Genomic DNA, 23111 nt, shown 5'->3' with positions numbered 1-23111 from the left:
TGAGTCACGGTAGGGATTGATGGGCACACGGACAGGGGGGCTGTAGTTGTCGCGGCGCCGGCAGGCCGAAGAATGGCAAGACGGATATGGCGGATATGGCGGGGGAGGAGGCGGGGGTGAGGCCGAAGCACCGAAGTAGACCGTTGGACGCGGAGCATGTCGCGCGGAGGATGGTGGTCCACGTCATTGTGAAGTGGGGATCAAGTCGGGATGCGGGAAGAGACGGATGATTGGACCCCACGCAACCCCACCTTCCCCGCACCTGGAGGTGGCATGACCGGATGACCGGGATGATTGCCCGCTTCCCCCCCCCCCTTCCGCTTGTATCTCCTCCCCCACGACTATAACCCAGCACCTTCCATCCTATTAACGATATATCCCTCTCCCCCAATCCATCTCTCATCCTCCCATCTTCTCATTCAGCCTCCCCTCCAACAAACAAATCTATAGACAGTGAGCTCTATCCGTCGTCCTCATCATCATTCTCATCCTCCTCGCCATCATCCCCCTCCCCCTAGCCCACCCTCCCCTCCCCGCTAACATCAGAAATGGTCAAGGCTGTCGTTTGCGGTGCTGCCGGTTAGTCTCAACTTACTCTCCCACCCACCTTCCTTCCCCCACCGCTTGCTAACCCCCCCAAGGTGGTATCGGCCAGCCTCTCTCGCTTCTCCTCAAGCTCAACCCCTCCGTCACCGAGCTCTCGCTCTACGATGTCGTCAACGCCCACGGTGTAAGTCTCCCACGTCACTCCCCCATTCCGACCTCGGGGGTCCGGGCTATTCCCCCGACAGCCGGTGGACCGGTTCCTTCCCTCTCTCCCCGACATCGGATTCTTCAGAGTTACCCCTGCTGACACGTTGACAGGTCGCTACTGACCTCTCGCACATCAACACCCCCGCGACCGTCAAGGGCTTCCTCCCCGCCGACAACGGCGCCGAGAAGGCCCTCGCCGGTGCCGACATTGTCGTCATCCCCGCTGGTGTTCCTCGCAAGCCCGGCATGACGTGAGTACATTTAGCCGAGAGCCGTCAAGAGCCGTCGAGCTGATATCTTAGCCGTGACGACCTCTTCAAGGTCAACGCCGGCATCTGCGCCACCCTTGCCCAGGCCATCGCCAACGCTTGCCCCAAGGCGTTCGTCTGCGTCATCTCGAACCCCGTCAACTCGACCGTTCCCGTCTTTGCCGAGACCTTCCGCAAGGCTGGCTGCTACGACCCCAAGCGGTAAGTGTGGCTTGCTCGCGCGAGCGGTTGCTCCCTCCCCATCACTTTGTCCGAAAGCAGAAAGCCGGGGTGGCCTTGTGTTCGCGCTAACACTCTAGCCTCTTCGGTGTCACCACCCTTGACGTTGTCCGTGCCTCGACCTTCGTCGCCGAGGTCATTGGCAAGCCCCAGGAGTCGTCCAAGTACGCCATCCCCGTTGTTGGCGGCCACTCTGGCAAGACCATCCTTCCCCTCCTTACCCAGTCCGACCCCCAGATCCCCTCCGCCATCCTTAACGACAAGGAGAAGCGTGACGCTCTTGTCTACCGCATCCAGTTCGGTGGTGACGAGGTCGTCAAGGCCAAGGACGGTGCCGGCTCGGCCACCCTCTCGATGGCTCAGGCCGGTGCTCAGTTTGCCAGCTGGGTCATTGACGCCGCCTTCAACGGCAAGCAGCGCGTTGTCCAGTCGTACATTGACCTCTCGGCCGCTGAGGGCGGTGAGGGCATCAAGAAGGAGATTGGCGGCGACTGCCAATGGTTCTCGGTCAACGTCGAGCTCGGCCGCGACGGTGTCCAGAACATTCTCCCCATCGGCAACATTGACGAGCAGGAGCAGGCTCTCCTCAAGGAGGCTGTTGCCGAGCTCGGCCCCTCGATCAAGAAGGGCCTTGACTTCCAGCCCCCTGCTCCCAAGCAGTAAATGTAGCCAGTAACCCGTAGGAGATCGCAGAGTATGAAGAACATCGGGGGGATGTGAGCCTGATTGGGGAGGAGCGAGCGGGTGCGGCATGTGACAACGCAAGAAGCTGCCGGCTTCAGTCTGACATGGGGGATTAGGGGCAGAGGCGGGGCGAGAGTGCATCTGTGCAGGCGACCAGACCGCGGACGAGCGGGGCGGACGTACAGGCAATCCGGTGCCGGACATGACGGGGGTTGGGACTGGGTTCCGATCCGGACATTTGTGGAAGTAGTCAGTTCTTATGGTGCAGCATCAGCATCATCGCAGGGGTCTAGAATCTACGTTCGCTTAGCACGTGAGCAGAGCCCTCTAGACGACGACGCGACGACAACAGTGCGGGGCTCGACAACATGCCATGTGCACGCCAAAGGCAAGCCGTCACGGAGAGGCGCCAGGCCCCGCGTACTGCAACGATCATATCGGAAACGGGGGGACAAGACATTGTCGGCTACGAGCCGTATAGTAGCTTGAGCAGCACGGGCGCTGCGCGGACTCGTGGAGACGAGCAAGTCAACTTCGGGCCAGGAGGAGCCCGCCCTCACACCACTCTTCTCTTGGAGGCAGACACGCACACATCTGCCCTCCGCGCCGGGAGACATATCAATCAGTGCCGGTCTGCGCCTCAGCGGGCCGCAGTACACAGCGGCTTGCGCCCATCAGTGCTTCTGACCACCACATCCGGCCGGGGCGGGTCATCCCACCTCTCTTCCCCTTCTTCTACTCATCCCCCTTCTCCTCTTCTCCTTGGACCCAACCGCCCGTCAAAAGTGGTATGAGGATGCATCGCTGCTACTGCGTGATGGCCGAGCCGCGGAGCTATCCCTGGCGCTATCGTCAGCTCTGCTCCCTCGCCTTCCGCGTCCTAGTCCCTCCACTCCCCTTCCCACATTCAGCTCACCTGCTTGTGCTTCGGGTTCTTGGAGCACACGACGTAGATGCGCCCTTTCCTGCCGTCAGTCCTCGGCGCACTCGACATCCTCTCTTCTGAGCAGGCCGCACCGCCTTAACCCCCGCCCAACTCACCTGCGCACAATCGAGCACCCGTCGCAGAACTTCTTGATGCTCGAGCGCACCTTCATCCCGCGCACTTGGCCGAGGACGCGCAGGGCTTGCGGCGCGGCCGCGGGGCGCGCGAGCGGGCCGAGGCGCGCGGCGAGCGCGGGCGCCGCGAGCATTGGGCGGGCGAGGGCGTGCGTCGAGCACTGTCGCGACGGGCCGGCGAGGAGGCGGGCGAAGGAGAACATGGGGGCGGGTGGTGGTTGGGGTAGTCCGAGAGTAAAGATGGCAAAGTCCATTTATGGTCGGAGGACGAAATCGGCCAGCCTGACATGTGGATGCCACGTGGTGCCGGCGCTTCCACTCGACCAGCGATTCAGTTACCCAGTCGATCACAGCTGCATGCATTACGCTCCCGGCGAACCGGATCTACGGAACTCGTACACTCCCTCCCAAACCATGTCTATCGCTATAACTCGGTCCAAAGTCATCACGCAACCGTCGCCGTGGCCAGGTCACCCGTGACAGGGCCCTCGGCCTCGTTCTGCGACATGTCGCCAAGGTTGTGGAAGTCTGGCCGTCAGTCACCTAGATACAACCAAATCAACTCACCAAGAATGTCAGAGTACATCATGACCTTCCAGGTGTCCACTGGAAGGTCGGCGTCGTTGAACGACCAGTCAAACACCTCGGCGGCAACCGGCTCGTCGGTTGGGTCGTGGTACGGCGCAAGGTACTCGTGTGCCAGGCCGTCAGTGGCAGAGATACGCGTGCGCGGGTCGAAGACGAGCATCTTCTCGAGCAAGTTGAGCGAGACGGGGTCGGCGTTCGGGAACTTGGTCGTGAACGGCACCTTCTCACGCTTTGGCAGGCTCTGAACAAAACGAAGGGTCTGGAGTTAGAGCCGAGGATGGGACGATGCAAGCACAACCTACGTTCTCGCTAGCGATGGTCTGGATGACATCGTCGGGAGGTGTGCCCAGAAGCTCGGTGATGATCGAGAATTGGTTGACGTGGTCCTTCCCGGGGAAGAGCGGCTTGCCCTCAAGCATCTCAGCGAAGATGCAGCCGGTGGACCAGATGTCGACTGAGAAGTCAGCACGGATTTACCGACTTGTCTGCCAAGGCCGACGCCACAACTCACCTGCGACGTCATACTTCTGCCAAGTCAACATGATCTCGGGAGCGCGGTAGTAGCGCGTCGAGACGTATCCAGTCATCTGAGGGTCCTGGATACGGGCAAGACCAAAGTCGCAAATCTTGAGGTCGCAGTTCTCATTGACGAGAATGTTGGAGGGTTTGAGGTCGCGGTGGACAACACCAGCCGAGTGGACGTACTTGAGACCACGGAGGATCTGGTACAGGAAGTACTGGATGAACTGCTTCTCCAATGGTCGCGAGGTGAGGAGACGGTGGAGGTCAGTGCCGAGGAGCTCGGTGACGAAGTAGATGTCCTCGAGGGGCGAGATAAAGATGTCTGAGAGTGAGATGATCTGTTGCTGGTCAGCTGCGACTCGGCCAATGTGCAGATACTCTTGCCTAGCAGCTGACTTTGGCTGCCAGTGCTTGCTCGCCCACGCGACACGCGACAAGACTCACATTCTCGTGACGCAAGTGCTTGAGAAGCTTGAGCTCGCGGTACGTCCGCTTGGACAGAACAGGGGTAGAGAAGGGCTTCATGATCTTCTTGATCGCCACCGATGTGCCAGAGAGCTGGTCCTTGGCCGAGCTTTGGCGTCAGTCTCCCTCCCTCTGTAGGCTAAAGCGCGACGCGCTTGTTGAGCTCACCATACGAGGCCAAAGGCGCCCATGCCTACAGGCTGAAGGTCGACATAACGAGTGGTCACCTCAAATACGGTGCCAAAGATGGAGAGCTTGACAAAGTCGGCCATGTTGGGAGTAAGGTGGGCGGAGCTGTCCATCGTTAGCGATGAGTTGGAAGAAGAGAGTAGATGGAGAAGTGGGTGAGGAGGAGGAGCGAGGACAATCACAGCAACGAGGGTGGTGGCGCAAGAGAGGTAAGGAGGAAGGTGCTGCGCGGAGAAGGCCGGGTATGTGGCTGAGAAGCAAGCCACGCGCGACGTCACACTGCTGTCGCTGACGCCGATAATCTTTGCGATTCCACTCGACTCCTCACTCGAGGCCTCAACGATCCAGAGATGCCACTCATTCCGGGGAGAACACGAGGGGGGCAAACGGCTAGATAAGCCGCCAAGATCATGGCTTGCTCATTCCCTCCTCCCGAGCCTCCTCGATCCAAGCTCGTCCAGCTCGCAAACCGTGTCCCTTATAACCTCGCCCAATGCTGCATCGAGCTGGATACGTTTCGAGGCCCGCCCACCCCAGGCCCCCCAAACGCCCAAACGCGATCAGGCCACGCACGCGCACTAGCTTGGCTTATCGCCCGCCCAGCTCTTCTTGCGCCCCAGTAGCAGCTTCTCGCTGCTCTAGCTGCAGAAGCTCTGGAGACTGCGCGCGCAAAATAGCCAGTCCGATTCAATCACAGAGTGTTGCGCGCTGCATCGTTGACGGGCGTTCTCATCGTGCTGCCTTGACTTGCACGCTGACCAATCCGCACCAAAGACGACTCACGTTAGATGTTCTAGATGAGACAATTATGCGATAAAAGTGAGAGCTCGACGCGCCGCGATCGTGTTCGAGAGGGGGGCGGGACGAGGGTGGGGACAGCGCGTGGCCACTACCGGGGGTTGATAGAGGGTGACGCGGTGTTGGGCTGGGTGCTAAGCCGAGGAACTCGGCAGCGGGGCAGTGCACGGAGATGTGCGTCGTGTGATTGTGGAGGAGTGTGATGCACGTGGCTGAGTGCGGAAGTGTGTGGGGGGTAGTGTTCTTTCTCTGGGTGTGAATGAGAAAGACGAGGCCGAGGTAGATGTAGATAGAGAGAGAAGGGGGAGGGGGAGGGGGTGGGCCTTTTGTGGCGGAGGGGTAGGGAGAGGAGGGGGGGGGGGGTATGAATGTAGCGGCGACGAGGGTGGCGATGGACAGCGACAGATGGGAGCGATGGATGAGGAGATGGGATGGAGATGGATGATGGACCGAGGATGGATGATGGAGGATGAGGATGGAAGGACGAGGCGGGAGATGGTGCCGTGTAGCGATTAATGCGCCTTACCGGGCCTCATGGATGGGGGGAAAGGGGGGGGGGGGCCAGGAGGGGGAGGCCAAGGGGGGCCAAGGAGGGGGGTTCAACTAAGAAACCCCGCGCCGGAGCCTGTTTGGCTCAAGTCTTGTCCCACCCAGCACCCAGGGTGACTGTACCAGGGACACGGACAAGAGTGTCCAAGAGCCTAGCCCACCGTTGGAATGCCGCCCCCCCCCCCTTACTCCTTCTATTGCTGGCGTCACATGAGCCAAACCTACCATCCGCCATCCACCAGTAGCCAGTAGCCAGTCGCCAGCGAGCCAGTAGCCAGCGCCCAGCTATGCAACTAAGCCGCTGAGCCGCCAACGACTACCCGCAGTCCAACACCATTGTTTCATTCCGAGACCGAGACGCAGTACACTAAAGCCACGGTGAAACAACTCTTTAATCCAACTCTGGCGATCAGACATTACTCGGATTTACTCCAGTCATCAGTCAGCAGTCCATCCTATCGCCATAAGCACCAGCACCGCGCACGCACCCGCAGCACCGGACGGAGAAAAGTTTGTACAATGTGCATGCATCTTCTCTCGCCCTTGCCGCCTCAAACCTCAGCCGCTGACGACACTGACACCCGGCCTACCCTGTCCTTCTTTTAGAGGTGCCCGCAGCTCGCAGCTCGCAGCTCGCAAGATCGCAAAGCTTCAGAGGCCTCAGGCCTGAGATCGAAGGCCGGGGGTTGCAGGGAACAGCCGGCCATACGGCAAAGCACTAAGAATAATGGTCTCATCATGCACCCTTCCAATTCGTTGCATTTTGCCTAACAAGCTAACAAGCTGACAAGCGGGCAAGCGGACAAGCTGACAAGCTAACAAGCTGACAAGCTGACAAGCTGACACTATCCTAACGGTTCCGTACGTACGTACTACTTTTCTGCAGAGTTCCGTACTAAGAGTCCAAGGTCCACGAGTTGGCCTGTATAATTCTGGTCCTTATATTGGCCGTCGAAGCGGCTCACCCTCACTTGCATCATACGTCATAGTTTATAAAATCAACATTCCTTGGTTCATGGCTCTCTTGCTCTTGTTCTCGCTCTCCTGCCCCTCTCATGGCTAATGGATCATTCGGTCCCTCTTGCTATCCTGCTTGATTATCTTGGCGCTCTCTCCGTTTCTCTCTCGCTCTCCGTTTCTCTCTCTCTCTTCTCTCTTCTCTCTCTGTCTGTTTTTCTTTCTCTCCTCTCCCCTCCTCTCCTCTCCTTCATACTGTATAACCTCCCTTGGCACTCTTCGCACCCTTCACTCCATTACTCTCTCACTCCCTCTTGTCCTGTAGTGACACTGCCGTCTCCATCATGCATCATCCTTAGTCATCCTTCCTAATCTCCTTACCAGCCCCCCAAGTCCTCACTCACTCTCCTCCCCCCGCCTCTCGCGCCATAGTCTTGGCCTTATGCTTGTCCATGCCTCCGACGCCCCATCCATTGCCCGACGACTCCGAACCCCGAGGCTTTCGTCAAGTCAAGTCACATGGTCCCCCATGGGCATTCCTCACTCACCTGCTATACTTGATAGCCTTGTGGCGCGTGTGTGTCAGGCTAACCTCTCCTCTATCCTTGCTAGAATCTACACATGCATACCCAATGCACAACATGGCTACCCTCTCGTATCGTCATCGTGGGCCATCTCTCCCTCTGTCGCTCTTACAATGTCTCCAAACCCCAACCCCAGGTCCCCTACTTGCTGCTGACAGGCTGCCACCGAGAGTCACGGCGCGTGTGGAGGTACACTTCGCGAATCTTTCCCGCCTTTGGCGGCGCCCAGTCCCCCATGCGGCCCGGGATGAGATTCGACACCTGCTGTTAGCTAATGGCGTTACGCACGCAGCCCATAACAACTCACAAGATATCGTTGCCCCTCCTTGAGCTCACTCCCTAGCTCCTTGACATCCCACACATTGAGCATCCCTGTGCGCGCTTGCTCCTTGTTCCCCTCACGGCCGTCCCGCACGCGAGCCATCAAAAAGCTGCGAGTCGAGCGTGGCGGGCACGCAGCTGAAAGCTGGGCCTCAATCTCCGCACGGCCAGCATCGATCTCAGCCAGAGCTCGCTGCCGCGCGTATGCCGCGAGATGGACGATTTTGGTGGACGGTAGCACTCGCACGAATCCCATGATGTTGCTGGTCGCCATGAGCGCATCGTAGTCCGCTTCTACGTCTGGCGGGGAGCTGGGCGGTATTGTACCCACATCCTCGGCGTGCGATGCAAGGATCGAGGCAACCTCTTGGACCTTCTCCAGGCTGCGCTGCATCTCCTCCCGTAATCGCGTTCTTTCAGTCTCATACTTGTCCTGCTGTCAGGTTGCTGAGGTATTATAACAACTCACCCTCCAGGCGTCAGAGCGCTGCAACTCTTCATCTTCGCTCCACGGCGGCTCACGCGACGCTCGATCGCTGTTCATGTAGGCGACGGGATAAACGCGGTCAAGGACAATGTCCATTAACACGATAAGCCCGCCATCGACGGACAAGCTGGACAGACCGGCCACAAATGGCAGGCGCTGCAGACCCAGTCGGGCATCCCATTTGGCCAGGTGTGTGGAGTTGCCGGAAAGCACAAGATGCGATTTGTTGTACGCTTCAAGCACGTCGGCGCCGTCAGCACCAGACTCGAGCTGGAGTGAGCTGATAATACATGGGGTCGACTCACCCTCGCACCAGAGAGACCAAGCTTGCGCCCCACGCGGATCTTGCCTTTGTCAAGTGCCCGCGTGAGGCAGTCATCTAGCAAAGCGCGCACGACATACCACCCATCGGTCAAGTCGAGATGCGGCTTCTGCGCGACAGCTTCATCGCCCTCATCCGACACGGGTTCCGGTCGGTGGATGGCAGCGACGCACAGGATCATGGGCAAGCTCGGCGACGAGTCGTGCTCCTGGATTCGACGGACAATAGGCCGCTGCGCCGCTCCATACTCGCGCTCATATCTGGTGTAAGGCTGACCTCAGCGATCGACACGTACCGATACCTCAGCTGGCACAGCACCTCGTACCAATTCCATTTCTGGTCGAAGAGCTTGGGTTGTGCCATTACCTGCCCAGCAATCTTCCAAAGGATGAGGCGCCAATGATTGTCGACCCACTTCTGCGTAGCAAGCTCGCAGCCCACAAGCTTCAGCTGCTCGAGAGCTTGCACCGTGCCGAGCACACTCGCATCTTCGCCGATGAACTGGTAGTACACGGCGTTAGTGAGGTTCAGTGTCCAGATCTCGTCCGGTCTGACATAAGCTCCTCCCACCATCTCCAACTCACAGGCCGAACTCGGCGAGCTCTGCCGGCTTGTAGAATCCAGGGTAAAGGAATGACTCGCGCATTCCTTTGCGATGCGGCGGTGCTGCGTGGGTCAGCGGGTACAGCAAGGGGACGCACGGGTGAGATCAAAGACCGACTTGTAGATGTTCGGGGTCCTTGGCGGTCTGGAGGGAGTGTGTACCGAGAGCGGGGCACGCAGCATCAAGGGCCCCGGCACAGTCTTTGCTCCGCGCTTAAAGGGCGTGATGAACCCGTTCTTGGGCTTTGTTCTTGCGTGCCCAAAGGTTGCGCCGAGGCCGATCCGGCGCGGTGTTGAGCCGGGTGTTTGAATGTTGATGCGGTTGGAGAGCTTGGATGTGGATCTAGGAGTTGCAAGCCCAGCTAATGGCACTCTTGACGGTGTGCGCATAGGTGCGCTGAAGCTGGTCGTGTAACGCGGCGCTGAGAACGCGGGCGTCGACGGCCTCTGAGGCGTAGCTGCACTCTCCGGCACGACAGTGGAAGTCGGAGGATCGTCAGCCATCAATGCCATGGCGAACGCCAGGCTCTCCGGCTTGGGCGCTTGCGTTGGCTTTCCAGACCCCGTCGAGAACCCCAGGCTGGCGCCAGTGGATGATCCGGCATTCTCGCCAAAGAGGGCGAGGGCGCGCGCTCGTGCCCCAGCCGAGGTTTGGGGCGCACTGGAACCGCTGCCAAGCTGGAAACCGGACGAGGTCTGCTTGATGGGCGTTTCTTCTCCGAACAAAGCGAGCGCGGGGGCGGTTGGGCCAGCTGGAGGTGGTGCACTGTATCCCGTCCCAAGCTGAAACCCGGGCACCGACACCCGTTGCTTCACCGGTGTACCTTCCCCGAGCAAAGAGAGAGCGTAGGACCCCGGATCTGCCGGCGGTGGAGCTGCGTCCGAACGGGAGTCAAGCTGGGATACAGTCTGACCAGACTTGAGTGGTGTGTTCTCTCCAAAGAGGGCGAGGGCCCGCGCGCGTGATGCCTCATTCTGAGGCGGCGCAGGACGACCACTCGCCAGGCCAAATCCGCGGCCTACCAAGGGACTTTCCGGTACAGATGATGGTGGAAGCTGCGAAAGATGAGGGATCGGCTTGGGCGACTCGGTGCGCGGCCGCTTATTGGGCTCGTCTTCGAGCTCGGCGTCACGCTCTGCTGCGCGTACGAGCTTGAGTGCGCGGTTCATCGCCACTTCACTGGGTCGGGCAAGTTGCCGCCCTCGCCCAGTAGCGAACGAGACGATTTCAGGGATGTGCGCGGGCGTGGGGGCCGGAGGCTCATAGAAGTCATCATCTTCGGGAGGATGAGGTGGTCGTAGTGGTGGTGGCGGAAGGGGTGATGGAAACAGTGTTTGGCGGTGGGAGGATGGTGGGTCGATGAAGTCGTCGTCAAAGTCGTCGTTGAAATCATCGGCACCGAGGCCGTCGAGGAGATCCCCAATATCGGCCGCGGACGTGTGAGACGCGCTGCTTGGGCGAGCTATGCGCGTCAGCTGTGTCTACATCACGACTTACGCTCCATTACTGTGCGTGTCCCATGCCGTGGGAGCCGGCGGTGGGGGGATAATGGAAGAGATGAGAGAGATGAGATGAGAGTGACGGATGGCGAGGGGGAAGGTTGTGATGGAGCGCGATGAACGAGGCACGCGAGGGCAGTCGCGTCAACCAAACACGCAATTGACATTAGGCGAAATCAATTGACCTGGTTCTAATCCCCCTTGGGGTCCGTAATTGAAGGTGTTTGAGTGGCAAATCAACCTCCACTTCTCAACTTCAACTTTTTCCAACTCCCACTGCGGCGAGCGCGATGAGCAACGACGGTGAGCCTTACAGCTCAAAACAACAAGCTGACGACAGCTGTACAAAGTACTACAGCATAGATGCCCCGCTAACTGCAGCACTTACGGAGGCGCGGCGCAAGGTGGGGGCGAGCACGCGCGGGCTTGGGCGGCTTGTACCCCCGTCCGGTCCGTCTGTTGCGGCGGGCCCGGTGCCCATGACGCCGGATGGGCTGGCGGACATCCTTGCTGCACTCCTGACGCAGCTTAAGACGACGACTACAACCCTCGCGCTGGCATTCAAGCCGCCTCTCTCGCCCGCCGCCATCAAGCCCTATGCCGACAAGCTCGAGGACCAGGTCGCGCGCGCTGTGTCGTGCGTGCTTGCGTTGGCTGGCGCGGCGCCGCCCAATGCTGGGCGGAGTGCGTTGGTTGATGCTTGGCGGGGGGGCGTTACGGGGATCGGGGAGGCCGCTGAGGCCTTCCTCGCCGTGCTGGAGGATGCGGCGAAGAGTGGCTCCGTCAAGAGGGAAGGCAGGGAGACCGACCAAAGCCCCTACCTTGCCCACACGGGCCTCGTGCATGCCGCGATCGACAGGTTCGCTACGAGTCTCCCGCGCACTGAGGGAGAAGCGGTGGCGAAGGCTTGGGAGGGCCAGAAGGGAACAATGCGGGACGCGTGGGACGAGTTCAAAGAGCTACTCGAAGACGACAGCGAGGAGGACGATGCGGACTTTGACGGCGACGTGGGTTTGGATGACGAATTTGGGATCCTTGAAGCATCGATGGGAAAACTCTCTCCCAGCGAGCGGAAGCGGGCTGAGGCTGTGAGTCGAGATTGTGAGGAGTGCTAACGGCAGGCCAAGTCTGTGCTGGGTTTGCACCAGGTTCTACATGCCTCTCTCCCACGTTTTCTCCCACTCCTTGTGTTGTCGCCGGAAGAGTCCTACTCGGACCTCGTTGCTGCTGGCGGCGCGCTAGTGAGCGCACTCGACGATGCCGTGGCTTCGCTTCATCCCGGACAGGATTCTGGCGAGATCAATGCGGAAGTGGAGGCGCTTAATGCAAGGGGCCGGGCGCTCGCCTCTGCTTTCGCTACACGCCTAGAGCGCGCTGGAGGGGAGCCCCAGACGCGTGCGGTTGCGGAAAGCTTCGTGTCACGCTGGGAGGCCAAGCTCGTGCAGGAGGTCGCCAAGTGGGAGGAGACTCGAGTCAGTTTGGCCGACCTTGGGGATGCGCTCGCGTAGAGAACGTAGATGCTATATATTATATTCGCAACGCCTGAGATATATCAGAGTGCACACCTCCGGCAGTAGACGTCGCAGTCGTCGCCCCACACATCGCCCATCGCCGTTGGCCAACACGTAATGAGTGGCGTGATGCATATTGAGTAGTGGTACACCTCTATCTAGCTAGCTCTTGTCACAGTCCCGTCGAGGGGTTTAGTACACCTCGGAGACAATACCGGTGCCGACGGTGCGGCCACCCTCACGGAGGGTGAAGCGCGAGCCGGCCTCGAGGGCGATGTCGTGGATCAGCTCACCGACCATTTCGACGTTGTCACCGGGCATAACAAGCTTCTCGTGCGCGTTCTCAGTGCCCTCGGGGAAGTGGAGAGCGCAGGTGACGTCGATGGTGCGGATGAAGAGCTGGGGGCGGTAGTTGTCCATGAAGGGGGTCAGGCGGCCACCCTCCTCCTTGGAGAGAATGTAGAGCTGGCACTTGAACTTCTTGATGCTCTTGACAGTGCCGGGGGCGGCGAGGACCATGCCGCGGCGGACCTGCTCACGCTTGACGCCACGGAGGAGAGCGCCCATGTTGTCACCGGCCTCACCACGGTCGAGCTCCTTGTGGAACATCTCAATGCCGGTAAGGGTAGTCTTGAGGTTGGAGCCCATGCCGACAATCTCAATCTCGGAACCCTTGGTGATGGTGCCACGCTCGACCTTGCCGGTGGCGACGGTGCCACGGCCCGAGATTGAGAAGACGTCCTCGACGTACATCATGAAGGGCTTGTCGAGGTCACGCTCGGGGAGGTCGAGCCAGGTGTCGGCGGCGTCCATGAGCTCCTGGATCTTGTTGGCGCCACGCTCGGGGTCACGGCCCTCGAGGGCGGCGAGGGCAGTGCCCATGATGATGGGGGTGTTCTCGCCGTCGAACTGGTACTCGGAGAGGAGGTCACGCATCTCCATGTCGACAAGCTCAAGCATCTCCGGGTCGTCGACCTGGTCGACCTTGTTGATGAAGACAAGGAGCTTCTTGATGCCGACCTGGCGGGCGAGGAGCAGGTGCTCACGGGTCTGGGGCATCTGGCCGTCGGTAGCCGAGACCACAATGATGGCGCCGTCGAGCTGCGCCGCACCGGTAATCATGTTCTTGATGTAGTCGGCGTGGCCCGGGCAGTCAATGTGGGCGTAGTGGCGCTTGTCCGTCTCGTATTCGACGTGCGCGGTCGAGATGGTGATACCACGCGCCTTCTCTTCGGGCGCCTTGTCAATCTGCGAGTAGTCCATGAACTTGCCACCGCCCTTCTCCGAGAGGTGCTTGGTGATGGCAGCAGTAAGGGTGGTCTTGCCGTGGTCAACGTGGCCAATGGTGCCGATGTTGAAGTGGGGCTTGGCGCGCGAGAAGCGGCCGCCAGCCTCAGCCGCGTAGTTGCGGACGGCTCCGAAGGCTGCTGTTAGCACTGCGGCGGCGATACTGGCGGTGCGACGAGCGGCAGGATGGAGAATTGGAACGCAGCCCAGCGCTGTGGCGAGCGTTGCTGATGCAGATGACGACCACACAGTATACGCTCTGCCATCTATCCGCCGCGTTGCCATTGAGCGGCACATCGCAGGGCATCATCTCGGTGGCCACCAATCCCCAACCAACCCGATAATCCGGATTATGCCGCTGTCGACCTGACTGAGAGACTCACTCATGGGGGTAAGCATGGCAGCACGCGCGACCGACGGGCGGGTGTACGCGCGCGCGGCGACCTTGGCCTGGAGCGAGGCAGCGAGCGGGCGCGCGGCTGAAGTCAGCTCAAGCCCGTGCGATGCAACTTTTGACGACCTCCACCGCGTTTCGCCGAAGTCTATGCGCCCGGACCGGGATCATGGACAGCACGTTCGGCGAGTCGGTGGAGGGCGAGGCGTACGCACCACGGAGCTCGGTGCGCGCGGCGGCGGCGATACCGGACTGGAGACGGGACCTGAGCATTTTTGGTGAGTGGGGTGCGAGCTGCGAGCTGGGCGGAGGAGACGGCGAGCGAGGATCCAGTCGTCGCGAGCAAGGACAAGCAAAGAGAGGCCTCGGAAATCTCAGCACAGTCCGTCCAGCCGAGCGAAAACGCCGGTGTGGCGCGCGTGGCTTCCGCGTGGCTTTAATTCCACTTACTTCCGTATTTCCGGAGTGCCCAAGTCACGTGCTCTCGACCATGCTTGCTGACGCCTACGCCGCTGGAATGATCACCATGGCAACCGGGATCAATGCCCTGCAGGCCGGGTGTGCGCCACCCGCCACCGTCCTGCAGGATGCATCAAGGCTAAGACTTCACCGCACACCCAACGTCGTGGCCGACGCTCCCACGCCTCCCCTCCATTTTCGGTGATGCGTCTGCCCCCCGCCGCGTCGAGTCCAGACTTGATCACGCACTGGCGCCGTCGGAGATGATGAAACAGCCCTGACCAACCCTGTGGCGGGTGGCGGCGCACGTCGAATCTGGCCACCACCAGCTCCACTGGACCGAAGCTACAGCTGAAGCAAGCGACTCAGAGCGGGACACACTGGATGGACTGAGATGTGCGAGGTATGGACAGAACCATCGGGACAGGGTGCGGCCGCCTCGGTCGGGCATACGTCTCTGTGTGAAGCGCGCTCGCCACTGTCCACGTGTGAGGCGCAGTGAAAACGTCGCACGTCTTCGTTCAACGCGCCAAATATATCGGGGTGGGAGGACACCGGTGGGCGCATAGAGGAAGAACATGGAACGTCTCAAGCCGACTTGTTCTAGTGCCGGGTTCTGCTCAGCCTTCGCAATCCCCGTGCACTCGAATGGAACTGACGGCGCCGAGCCCATTGTTTCTGCGTGCAGTGTCAAGTCAAAGTCGGGAACACCACAAATTCCCATCCGAAAGAGGCTCCGATCCACCAGCGGGGTCGATCCTTGTCGACGCCCATGGCCATACTTCAACGTCCAACGGGTCTCATTCGGATCGTCGCTGAGACACCAGCCCATCCTCCTCCTTAAATCGTAAACGCTATTGTGACTGTGCTGTTGCTTCCACTGCTTTCAGCTGGGAATAAGGAAAATCGGCTGTGGCAAACAAAGGTGGCGGATGGAACTGAGGACCTTGTAATCGGTAGCCGAATATCTTCGATACAACACCGATATCTCACTTTGATCTACTTCGGCCGGAGAGTGCCGCCCTGCCTCTCGCCAGATTTCCCAGGAGCGCCGCACAATATACATTTTGAATTATACAGATGCGGTGGCCCGCGCTACGTGACATGGCCGTCATGGGTCGTTAACTAGACTGCGCCAAAGGCCGGGTTACCCACGCGCGCAGCGCTGGCGGTGCCCCGGATACGAAAATGGGAGAGGATATCGATACACCGACTGGAGGGCTTGGCTGCTCCGCGCCGTTTTGCTTCGGATCGGCCCCAACAATTACTATGCTTGCAGAGACTGGGACAAGGGGCAGGGTAGGGGGTCAATCCGTGTATGTTCACATAAAGGTCGAGGGGCCGCCTGCAGCCCCCGCCATGCCCGTGATCGAGGTGCCGGCGATGCCTCCGACTCCAGGTCCGGTAGCCTGGGTCGCCGCGCCAGAAGCAGTAAAGGCTGGGCGCGGGGTGATGGCGCTCTGATCAAGGGCGACTGTGCTGTATGTCGCCGAAGCTGTGTCGATTGCCAGAGGCGGATTGTGATGACTCTGAAGGTCTTTGGGCTGTAAGGTGCCGGAACCGAGGAGGTTGGGACTAGGACGAGCGAATGCGGCCCGCCGCATACACGAAATCGTCACGTAGTCGTCGATCCACGTCTTGATCAGCTGAAACCAGCCAAAGGATACATCTGAACGGAGCGTCTGAGTGTCAGCGTTTAGCAGCATGATGGATGAAATTCAAACACACCAGCAGACGCATCACCTGGGAGGTGAGGTAGGACGCCTTGGGAATAATGGCGCGGATGTTGGATCCCATCAAGAGACCTTCAGCTTGCCCCACCGCCCCATCAACACACATGGCGAGCTGCTCCACTGGGTACGCAGCCATGTTAGCGCCCACTTCATGAAGCCAATTGCCAAAAGCTGCAAGAGCGGGCTCGAGCAGCTCCTCAGAGCAGTCGCATGCCATCATGCACTGGCGAATGACGAAATTGGTATCCAGCATCCGCCACGAGTTGCGCATGTTTGACAGCTGCTCAGGCTCGGCCAGGATAGGACCAATGGCTGTGGTGATTTGATGGAGGTCAAGGAAGCGAGCAAACAGCTGGCCAACTTGGCTGCTCAGCTCAATAATTGGGCGCGACACTTCCGTCGCTAGGCCCCCAAGAATGTCGGCGGTCATTTTGTCAAAATTTACAGCCATCATTCCGAGGGCGGCATGGGCGTTGGGCGGAATCGGGGCAAGAATCTTGTCCACAAGTGACAGAATAATGTGCTAAAATGTCAGCGCAACTATGAGCCGTGCTTCTTACGTCATACGACATTGCCATCCCATCCACGAGCATAGATGCGAGAGGCGGCTGAGAACATAACTGGAGCGTTTCGGGCGATTGTGACTCCCAGAAATTGCGGTACTGCAGTGTCAGAGAGTAGATGTACGGCGCCACATACGTTCTGTTGGAAGGAGTCAAGGTCGAGCTCCGTCACAAACCGTCCCAGCTGCTCCTGGGCAGCACAAAATGACTGCCAAAACGCGGCGGTTGCGGAGTCGACGCCAGCAGAGAGGGCAGGAAAGGGAGGCGCTGGTCGAGGGGCGCCTGGTGACGAGAGGCGGACGGCGGTGGATGCCCCCGATGAAACACCCGACACGGTGGGTGTGACATAGTGTGGCATGTGGGCAGGGCGCGCCGAGCGGATTACGAGATGCTCATCCTGTGAGCCAGACCGAGAGCGACCCCCCGGGCCACTCGGTTGGACATGAGGAAAGGGGTGGGCGGAGTACGTCATGCTGTGGATAAGTTAGCTTTGTGGTCTGGATGTGGCGCTGCCAGGGGTAGATGCCTCACCCTTCGGATAGTTCCGCCAGGTCGTCGTCCTCTTCCTCCTCCGTGTCATCCTCTGTCATGATGTCCCCACCGTGGTCTTCCATGCTGAAATCGCCGTCTTGAGGCGCAATATGCAGCTGACCGCTCGAGTCGCCGTATGCGTTGAGACGGTGGGCCTCGGTCGAGATGGCGGGCCGCAGTGAGACATAGTGGTACTTGCTAGCCCAGTCAGCAAACTCGTCATCGCCGCGGGTTCCACGACGAGGCACAATACCCACCTGTTACCGCGAACCCCCAGACGACGGGTTCGTATTCCCAGGAACGTCGAGCGCACAACCTTCCCGAACGATGCCGAATTGATGGGCCGCAGACCAAAGTCGTTACACGACATGGTGTAGGAGTGATACAGCCCTTGACGAGGAACAGTAAACCCGTTGACTGGAGTGTAGCTCAACTTGAGCCTGCAAGCGCGTTAGCGGAGCTCCCGCGGGGCGGGATCCACTAGAGATTTGGATCCGAAACACAAAAATCACAACGTACCAGCGTTTCGCCCACACAGCCCTGGCCTTACCATGCTGGCACGGGCTCAGAGCTCGGACCTGCTCTGCCTTGTTTGCAAGGTCTGCCCGGATGGCGGTTTCGCGCTCTGCTGCGGGACCACCGAGGTCTAGATCTTGCTCCAGAAAATCGAGGCTGTTTGAGCTCTTGCCCAACGAAAAGGAACGCGCGCGGGTGCGTGGAATGGGCTGCCCGGTTTGAGGGTCAAACGGAGTTGAGCTGGACCTGAGGAAATCAGCCGAAAGCACCTCGGTTGCCGCCGCGCTTGCTGTGGTATGGGTGGATGGGGCCACGTCAAGAGAATGCGGCGGAGAGAGCGTCACGTACCGGCGATGTTGCTCCAAGGTCATCTGATTCATGTCGCCAATCATTCCGCCGGGCCACGGTGAGGGATAACTTGGTTGACCGGGAGCGGCGTACAGCATAAAGTCCTCATCTTCCGATCTGTGATGGAGGGAGACGTGTCAGTAAATATAGTAATGATTGGTGAGGAGCGTATGAAATGGACTAGGAGTCGAACTCACTTGAGAGAGAGCGAGGTGGATCGAGAGCTCTGAAGATGATAAGGGCTTGGACGGGGGACGTTGCGACGATCATGTGGAGATTTGCCCATGGTTGGAGGATACCCCTGATTCTGCCGCGTTAGGAATTTAGGATAACAGGCATACACAAGCGTACCCCACGCCCGTGCGTGGCGCCACCGGCAAAGCGGTGGTCCTGCTACTCACTGGCATGATCATTGAAGGAGGGCCGACTGGCGACCGTCCCATCAGAGCTGGCTGAAGTGTCGCTGACATGGGAGTGGGGGGCAGTCCAATGCCCACGCCCAGACCGATATTGGGGGTGAGAGCCATACCTGGGTGCGGAGGTGGCATCCCCGGCGTGCCGAGCATGGGTTTGGTGTCGGGAGGGAACATGTGCGTGGGAGGCGGGCCGTACTCTGGGTTTGGCGTGAGGCCAGGCGCAACGTACATGCCCGGGGGCGGTGGTTCGGGATGACTGGCGATTGAGAAGCCAGTTGAAGACGACAGAGATGGAAGAGATGCAGTTGAGAAAGAATGGCTGTGGCCACTCTGACTCTGGCCGCTGGGAGTGTGTTGATGCCCAGGGAAGCGTCCGTGCGCCGAGCCAGGGGGTCCGCTCATATGCACGTCTCCGACAGGCCCGCTGCTGCTGCTCGTGGGGCGATGATCGACGTTGACTGCGGCGCTAGGATTGTTGAGCGATTGATCACTGCCCGCGGGAGAGAAGTGTAATCCTCCCCCAGGTTGTGGCTCGAACGCGTGTAGGAATCCGGACGATGTATCCACCTGCCCCGGTTGGTAATCACCAGGAAAGGGCGTGTCGGCAGTGTATTCTGCCATTGCGCCAATTGATAGAGTGAGGCACTGGGGGCGCAAGAAATGGGGCTTACACGGCACAGTGGAGTACGTGGAGTACGTGATGCGCGTGGTGTGCGTGGAGCAGGGCGGTAGATATGAGGCTGGTGGCGCGCGCAGGCCGAGCGGCGTCAATGAGGATGAGCCTACGCTGAGAGCGACCGGTTGGAGATGGAGGTGTGGCGAGATGAGGGAGGGAGGGAGGTGAGCCGGTCGCGCTCGTGGATGAGAAAGCAAGGGAGAGGCGCTCGTTGATGAGAGAGAACTTGAGGAACGATGCGTGGAATGGAAGAAGAGGGGGCCGAGGGGCGAGGGGCGGCGACCAAGGTGTGGCGCGGCTTGATGACACGCTGGTCACGGATTGTCGTCTGCACGCACCAGATGCAGGGGGCGCGATGTACGCAAAGGTTCGAGGGCAGATTGGTGAGCCAGCACTGGTGAGCGTATGCGTCGAGACTGACTTTGCACTACCCCCTTGACTGAGTTTAGTGAGGCTCTTTGCGGAGAGAGGTTTGTGAACACGCTCAAGAGGGCCGTCTAGCGGTGTAGCTGGGTTGATCACGTTCCAAGGGGAGGATGGGTTTACAGGGAAACTAGTTCGATTTCTTTGTCTGATAGTCAGCCTGCGCAGCCTGGGGAACTTGTATCACAACTCTGCAGACTTTGGCACTTTCGGCAGCAGCTGTTACACTCTCTCCACCTCAGGTTCCCGCTCCACGCACGTACCAAGCAGACAACGACACAGTCATATACGATTCAATCGAATGTGCGTTCGACCGGCGATGGTTATGATGGGGGCGCCTACGAGGGAATCGGTTGTTTACAGCCAGCCCCGCTCGGAACGAAGCCGAACCGAATGGCCACCTGGGTGGGTTTGCTATGGACGCACCACGGCGTGTGGCGGCGGTGCTTGGAGGGTGATGGGCGCTGGCGGCGACTTTGGAAGGTGCACTTGCAATGACCAAGACGCTCGGGTCGGTCAGGTGGGTGGAGGAGGAGGAGTAGGGCTGTCCAGACGATATGTACCGAACTCTTCGAAGAGATGCGCCGGGATGTTGGGGTGGGCGTGTGGAATGGGGGCGGTGATTGCTTTCAAAGCTGTGTGCAACCCACAGTAGTCCGTCGCAGACGAACAGTGAAGCTGAGTTCCCGATGTGGGCGGCCAGCCGAACAAGGGGAGTAGTGGAGGGGGTGAGATAGGTGTTGGTTGTGGTGGAAGAAGGAAACGATGACAGCGGTGGGTCAACGCGTGTTTGTGGAACGGAGTCGATCTAGCGAGGCCGGGGGGGGGGGGGGGGGGGGGGGGGGGGGGCAAGACGCCGGCGGAGTAAGCCAACAGTGGAGGCGAGGCCAGCCTGTAGCCCAAAGTCAAAGAGTTGGAGAGAGAAAAGTGAAGAGGGGAAGAGGGAGAGAGAAACGGAGAGAAAAAGAAACAGAGTGCCGAAGAGAGAGAGAAGGAGAGCAAGGCGAGAGAGAGGAGAGCACGGCAGTGCAGCAATAGCCAGAGTAGAGGCTGGAGAGCTCTGGAGGCTGTCGTCGAAGGCCGGCGCCACTTGAGCCACGAGGTATCGGCGAGGAACGAATCTGAAGGTACAGGGGAACGAAATCTAGACTTGTACAGACGCTACAGACGCTGCAGACTGCGTGCGAGTCTACGTCGCCGTACCCCGCATGCCGCCAGGCCGTAAGCCGGCCCGGCCCGGCGCACACCTGATGATACGCTGCGTTTGTATCATACGCTATTCTATTGTAAACGCACAAACAAAGTTCAAATCTCTTCTCCTATTTTCCTAGCCCTAGACCTCGTTGCATCAAACCACATTCTGTGACATGACACCCGACAAGCTAGGTCCAGGCTCTAGGGAGGGCTGCCGGGAGGGCTGAGAGGGCCCGAGTGGCTGAGGTCATTTGCAGGGTTGAAGGGGAGGAGGGTGGCCGGGGGTAGAAGCGTAGAATGGGTGGTCTGGCGCAGGATGACAGGATAATGGGTTGGGAGCGGATCTGGCGGCTGGCGGGTGGTAAGGCGGCTGGGTGCGCATCTTCGGCGGACCGGGGGCGGGAGTGCCCACTTGCGAAAGTTGCGCGAGCGGCGCGTTCTGTGTGAGCTGCTGGACGGACGGGCAGTCGTCTAACGACGAGATGACCGTTGGTGGGCAAAGCAAGAAAAGGAGGAGCAGCAGCAGCAGGAGGAGCAGGAGGAAGAGTGCGGGGGATCAACAAAAGGGCGCACAAGAAGGGGAACAAGGAAGAAGGGGCGCAAGAGGGCGCAAGAGGGCGCAGGGGTAAAACGGAATTGCTCAAACGACGATCACACGGGGGTCAGGGCGCTCGGCGTGCCTGAGTTTGAGAGAGGGAGGTCAGTCACTCTCCTGATTTCCTGCGTCTGACACACGGGGTACGGGGGTATCTCAGGGTAACGGCAGTTTGATATTCCTAGCAATAGTCGACTATCCATGCCGTAATCTCCGGTGCTCAAACTCTCTCTTCTCCTTGCTCTCTCTCAGTGTCTGTTGGTTGTCCATGTCTTTTGCCCTCGCCATGCTCTCACGCAAGTTTTGCAGAAGAAATTCCCGTAGTAATACTGGCCCCGACTGACAGTTGCCCGCGGTACACCATCACGCCAGAACGATACAGAGAGCAGTGCGTGCAGTATCCCACCGAATATCTCATTGCCCTCCTGCCCCGAGGATATACCGAGTAAACCCTGCTAGACGGGGGTCCTGGTACCTTTGATTGCGATCTTGCGAGTCTGGCCAGCTGGCCACCTCCGCGCTTGCGCGCTCCGTCCGCATTCCCGCCACAGCCCACTCAGTCACATGCTTCAGCTCGTCTAAACTCTCCGCAACACTGCGACACGGTCGCCAGTGACCAGCGTCCCAGCCCCCAGCAGCAAGATCCAAGCACCATGACCTGAAGTGCCAATGCAAGTGCCCGTGCGTCAAGTGCCAGTGGCAATGATAGCGGCAGTGTTGCAGTGCCGCATGCCCGCAGTACCACAATGGCAGTGTGTCAAGTGTCGATCGCACCCACGCAGGCCGGAGGCCCGACACCGAAACGAGGCGCCTTGACCCTCGGCCCCTTCGATCCGCCATCATATCTCACATGCATCGGCTCGGGTCCGACGGCCCGCAGCCGGGCGCAGCCGGGGTACAGAATGCGATCGGGTACAACGTCACAGAGCCTGAACGCAGGAGCCACAAACGCATGCCGCAGCAGGCCGCCAGGCCCTCAGGCCTGCAAGCCTCGGATGCAGAATGTCGTCACAAGACCGGAAGAGTGGCCTGCAGGGCTGCGGCCGGAGTGATTGGCCTCGCGGACGTAATCATGAGCCAGAGCAAGGTTAAGCAGTGCACCTTGCCCTGTCCTGCATCTCCTGCGTTCACGGGCATCCACAACCTATCGGTCTCAGCCCTTCCGTAACCCGCATCGCTCTCACTTCGGCCTGTAGCGCGTGGGACATGATGGTTCTGTCCGGTGGACGCGTGAACTGTGAGAGATGGAGCGGGTGGGGGGCACGTAACGGCCGAGGTTGGACGGGGGGAAGGGCTCGGGAGCGAGAGGGCAGCGCTGCAAAGGCGGTGCCGGAGCTACAATATCGCACTCTACAGCCTCTGCATCCGACAGCCGACAGCTGACATCGCCGGCAGCGTCGCAGCGTGTGGTGTTTGCAGCCATGCCCCACACACGCCCGGATCCGAATGCAGACTGGGTCTCAAAGCTGAAACACCCGAGCTCACCCAAGTCCAGACTCTGATCCAATCAGTCCCGTGCCTGTGCCTTGGCACCGTGGCCAAGTGGCGTGCAGCGCAGCGCGGCATTGCGATATGGCGTCGGGCAACCTGGCGTAT

General features: G+C 59.8%; 7 protein-coding genes across 7 annotated transcripts; 2 read left to right on the top strand and 5 right to left on the bottom strand.

The window, feature by feature from the left end:
• Nucleotides 1-548: 548 nt before the first annotated feature.
• On the top strand, nt 549-1904 carry COLE_07694 (uncharacterized protein; the record flags this gene model as incomplete). The annotated part of the gene is made up of 5 exons (XM_018424658.2): nt 549-579; nt 642-730; nt 865-1004; nt 1056-1223; nt 1322-1904. 5 exons carry the CDS (start codon nt 549-551, stop codon nt 1902-1904), a joined length of 1011 nt encoding a protein of 336 aa, XP_018274957.1.
• A 928-nt stretch (nt 1905-2832) lies between these two features.
• Nucleotides 2833-3118, bottom strand: COLE_07693 (uncharacterized protein; the record flags this gene model as incomplete). Its single annotated transcript, XM_018424657.2, has 2 exons — nt 2833-2890; nt 2967-3118. 2 exons carry the CDS (start codon nt 3116-3118, stop codon nt 2833-2835), a joined length of 210 nt encoding a protein of 69 aa, XP_018274956.2.
• Nucleotides 3119-3429: 311 nt separating this feature from the next.
• Nucleotides 3430-4831, bottom strand: COLE_07692 (uncharacterized protein; the record flags this gene model as incomplete). Its single annotated transcript, XM_018426143.2, has 6 exons — nt 3430-3512; nt 3552-3831; nt 3875-4026; nt 4084-4495; nt 4539-4668; nt 4728-4831. The coding sequence occupies 6 exons, from the start codon at nt 4829-4831 to the stop codon at nt 3430-3432; spliced, it is 1161 nt and encodes a 386-aa protein (XP_018274955.1).
• A 2946-nt stretch (nt 4832-7777) lies between these two features.
• COLE_07691 (uncharacterized protein) lies at nt 7778-9339 on the bottom strand (the record flags this gene model as incomplete). Its single annotated transcript, XM_018420593.1, has 5 exons — nt 7778-7897; nt 7944-8390; nt 8427-8714; nt 8750-9026; nt 9062-9339. 5 exons carry the CDS (start codon nt 9337-9339, stop codon nt 7778-7780), a joined length of 1410 nt encoding a protein of 469 aa, XP_018274842.1.
• Nucleotides 9340-11159: 1820 nt separating this feature from the next.
• Nucleotides 11160-12377, top strand: COLE_07690 (uncharacterized protein; the record flags this gene model as incomplete). Its single annotated transcript, XM_065626565.1, has 2 exons — nt 11160-11957; nt 11991-12377. 2 exons carry the CDS (start codon nt 11160-11162, stop codon nt 12375-12377), a joined length of 1185 nt encoding a protein of 394 aa, XP_065482128.1.
• Nucleotides 12378-12572: 195 nt separating this feature from the next.
• On the bottom strand, nt 12573-14334 carry COLE_07689 (uncharacterized protein; the record flags this gene model as incomplete). Its single annotated transcript, XM_018421055.2, has 3 exons — nt 12573-13804; nt 14051-14146; nt 14277-14334. 3 exons carry the CDS (start codon nt 14332-14334, stop codon nt 12573-12575), a joined length of 1386 nt encoding a protein of 461 aa, XP_018274845.1.
• A 1508-nt stretch (nt 14335-15842) lies between these two features.
• Nucleotides 15843-18738, bottom strand: COLE_07688 (uncharacterized protein; the record flags this gene model as incomplete). Its single annotated transcript, XM_018426148.2, has 10 exons — nt 15843-16202; nt 16249-16776; nt 16814-16915; nt 16953-17289; nt 17348-17545; nt 17605-17764; nt 17898-18019; nt 18212-18328; nt 18409-18518; nt 18613-18738. 10 exons carry the CDS (start codon nt 18736-18738, stop codon nt 15843-15845), a joined length of 2160 nt encoding a protein of 719 aa, XP_018274846.1.
• Between the last annotated feature and the right edge of the window lie 4373 nt (nt 18739-23111).

This window comes from Cutaneotrichosporon oleaginosum, assembly GCF_008065305.1.
Source record: "Cutaneotrichosporon oleaginosum strain ATCC 20508 chromosome Unknown ATCC20508_contig08, whole genome shotgun sequence".
Lineage (NCBI taxonomy): Eukaryota > Fungi > Basidiomycota > Tremellomycetes > Trichosporonales > Trichosporonaceae > Cutaneotrichosporon > Cutaneotrichosporon oleaginosum.
The sequence above is the reverse complement of the archived record's forward strand: the minus strand, read 5'-3'. Positions and strand labels throughout refer to the sequence as shown.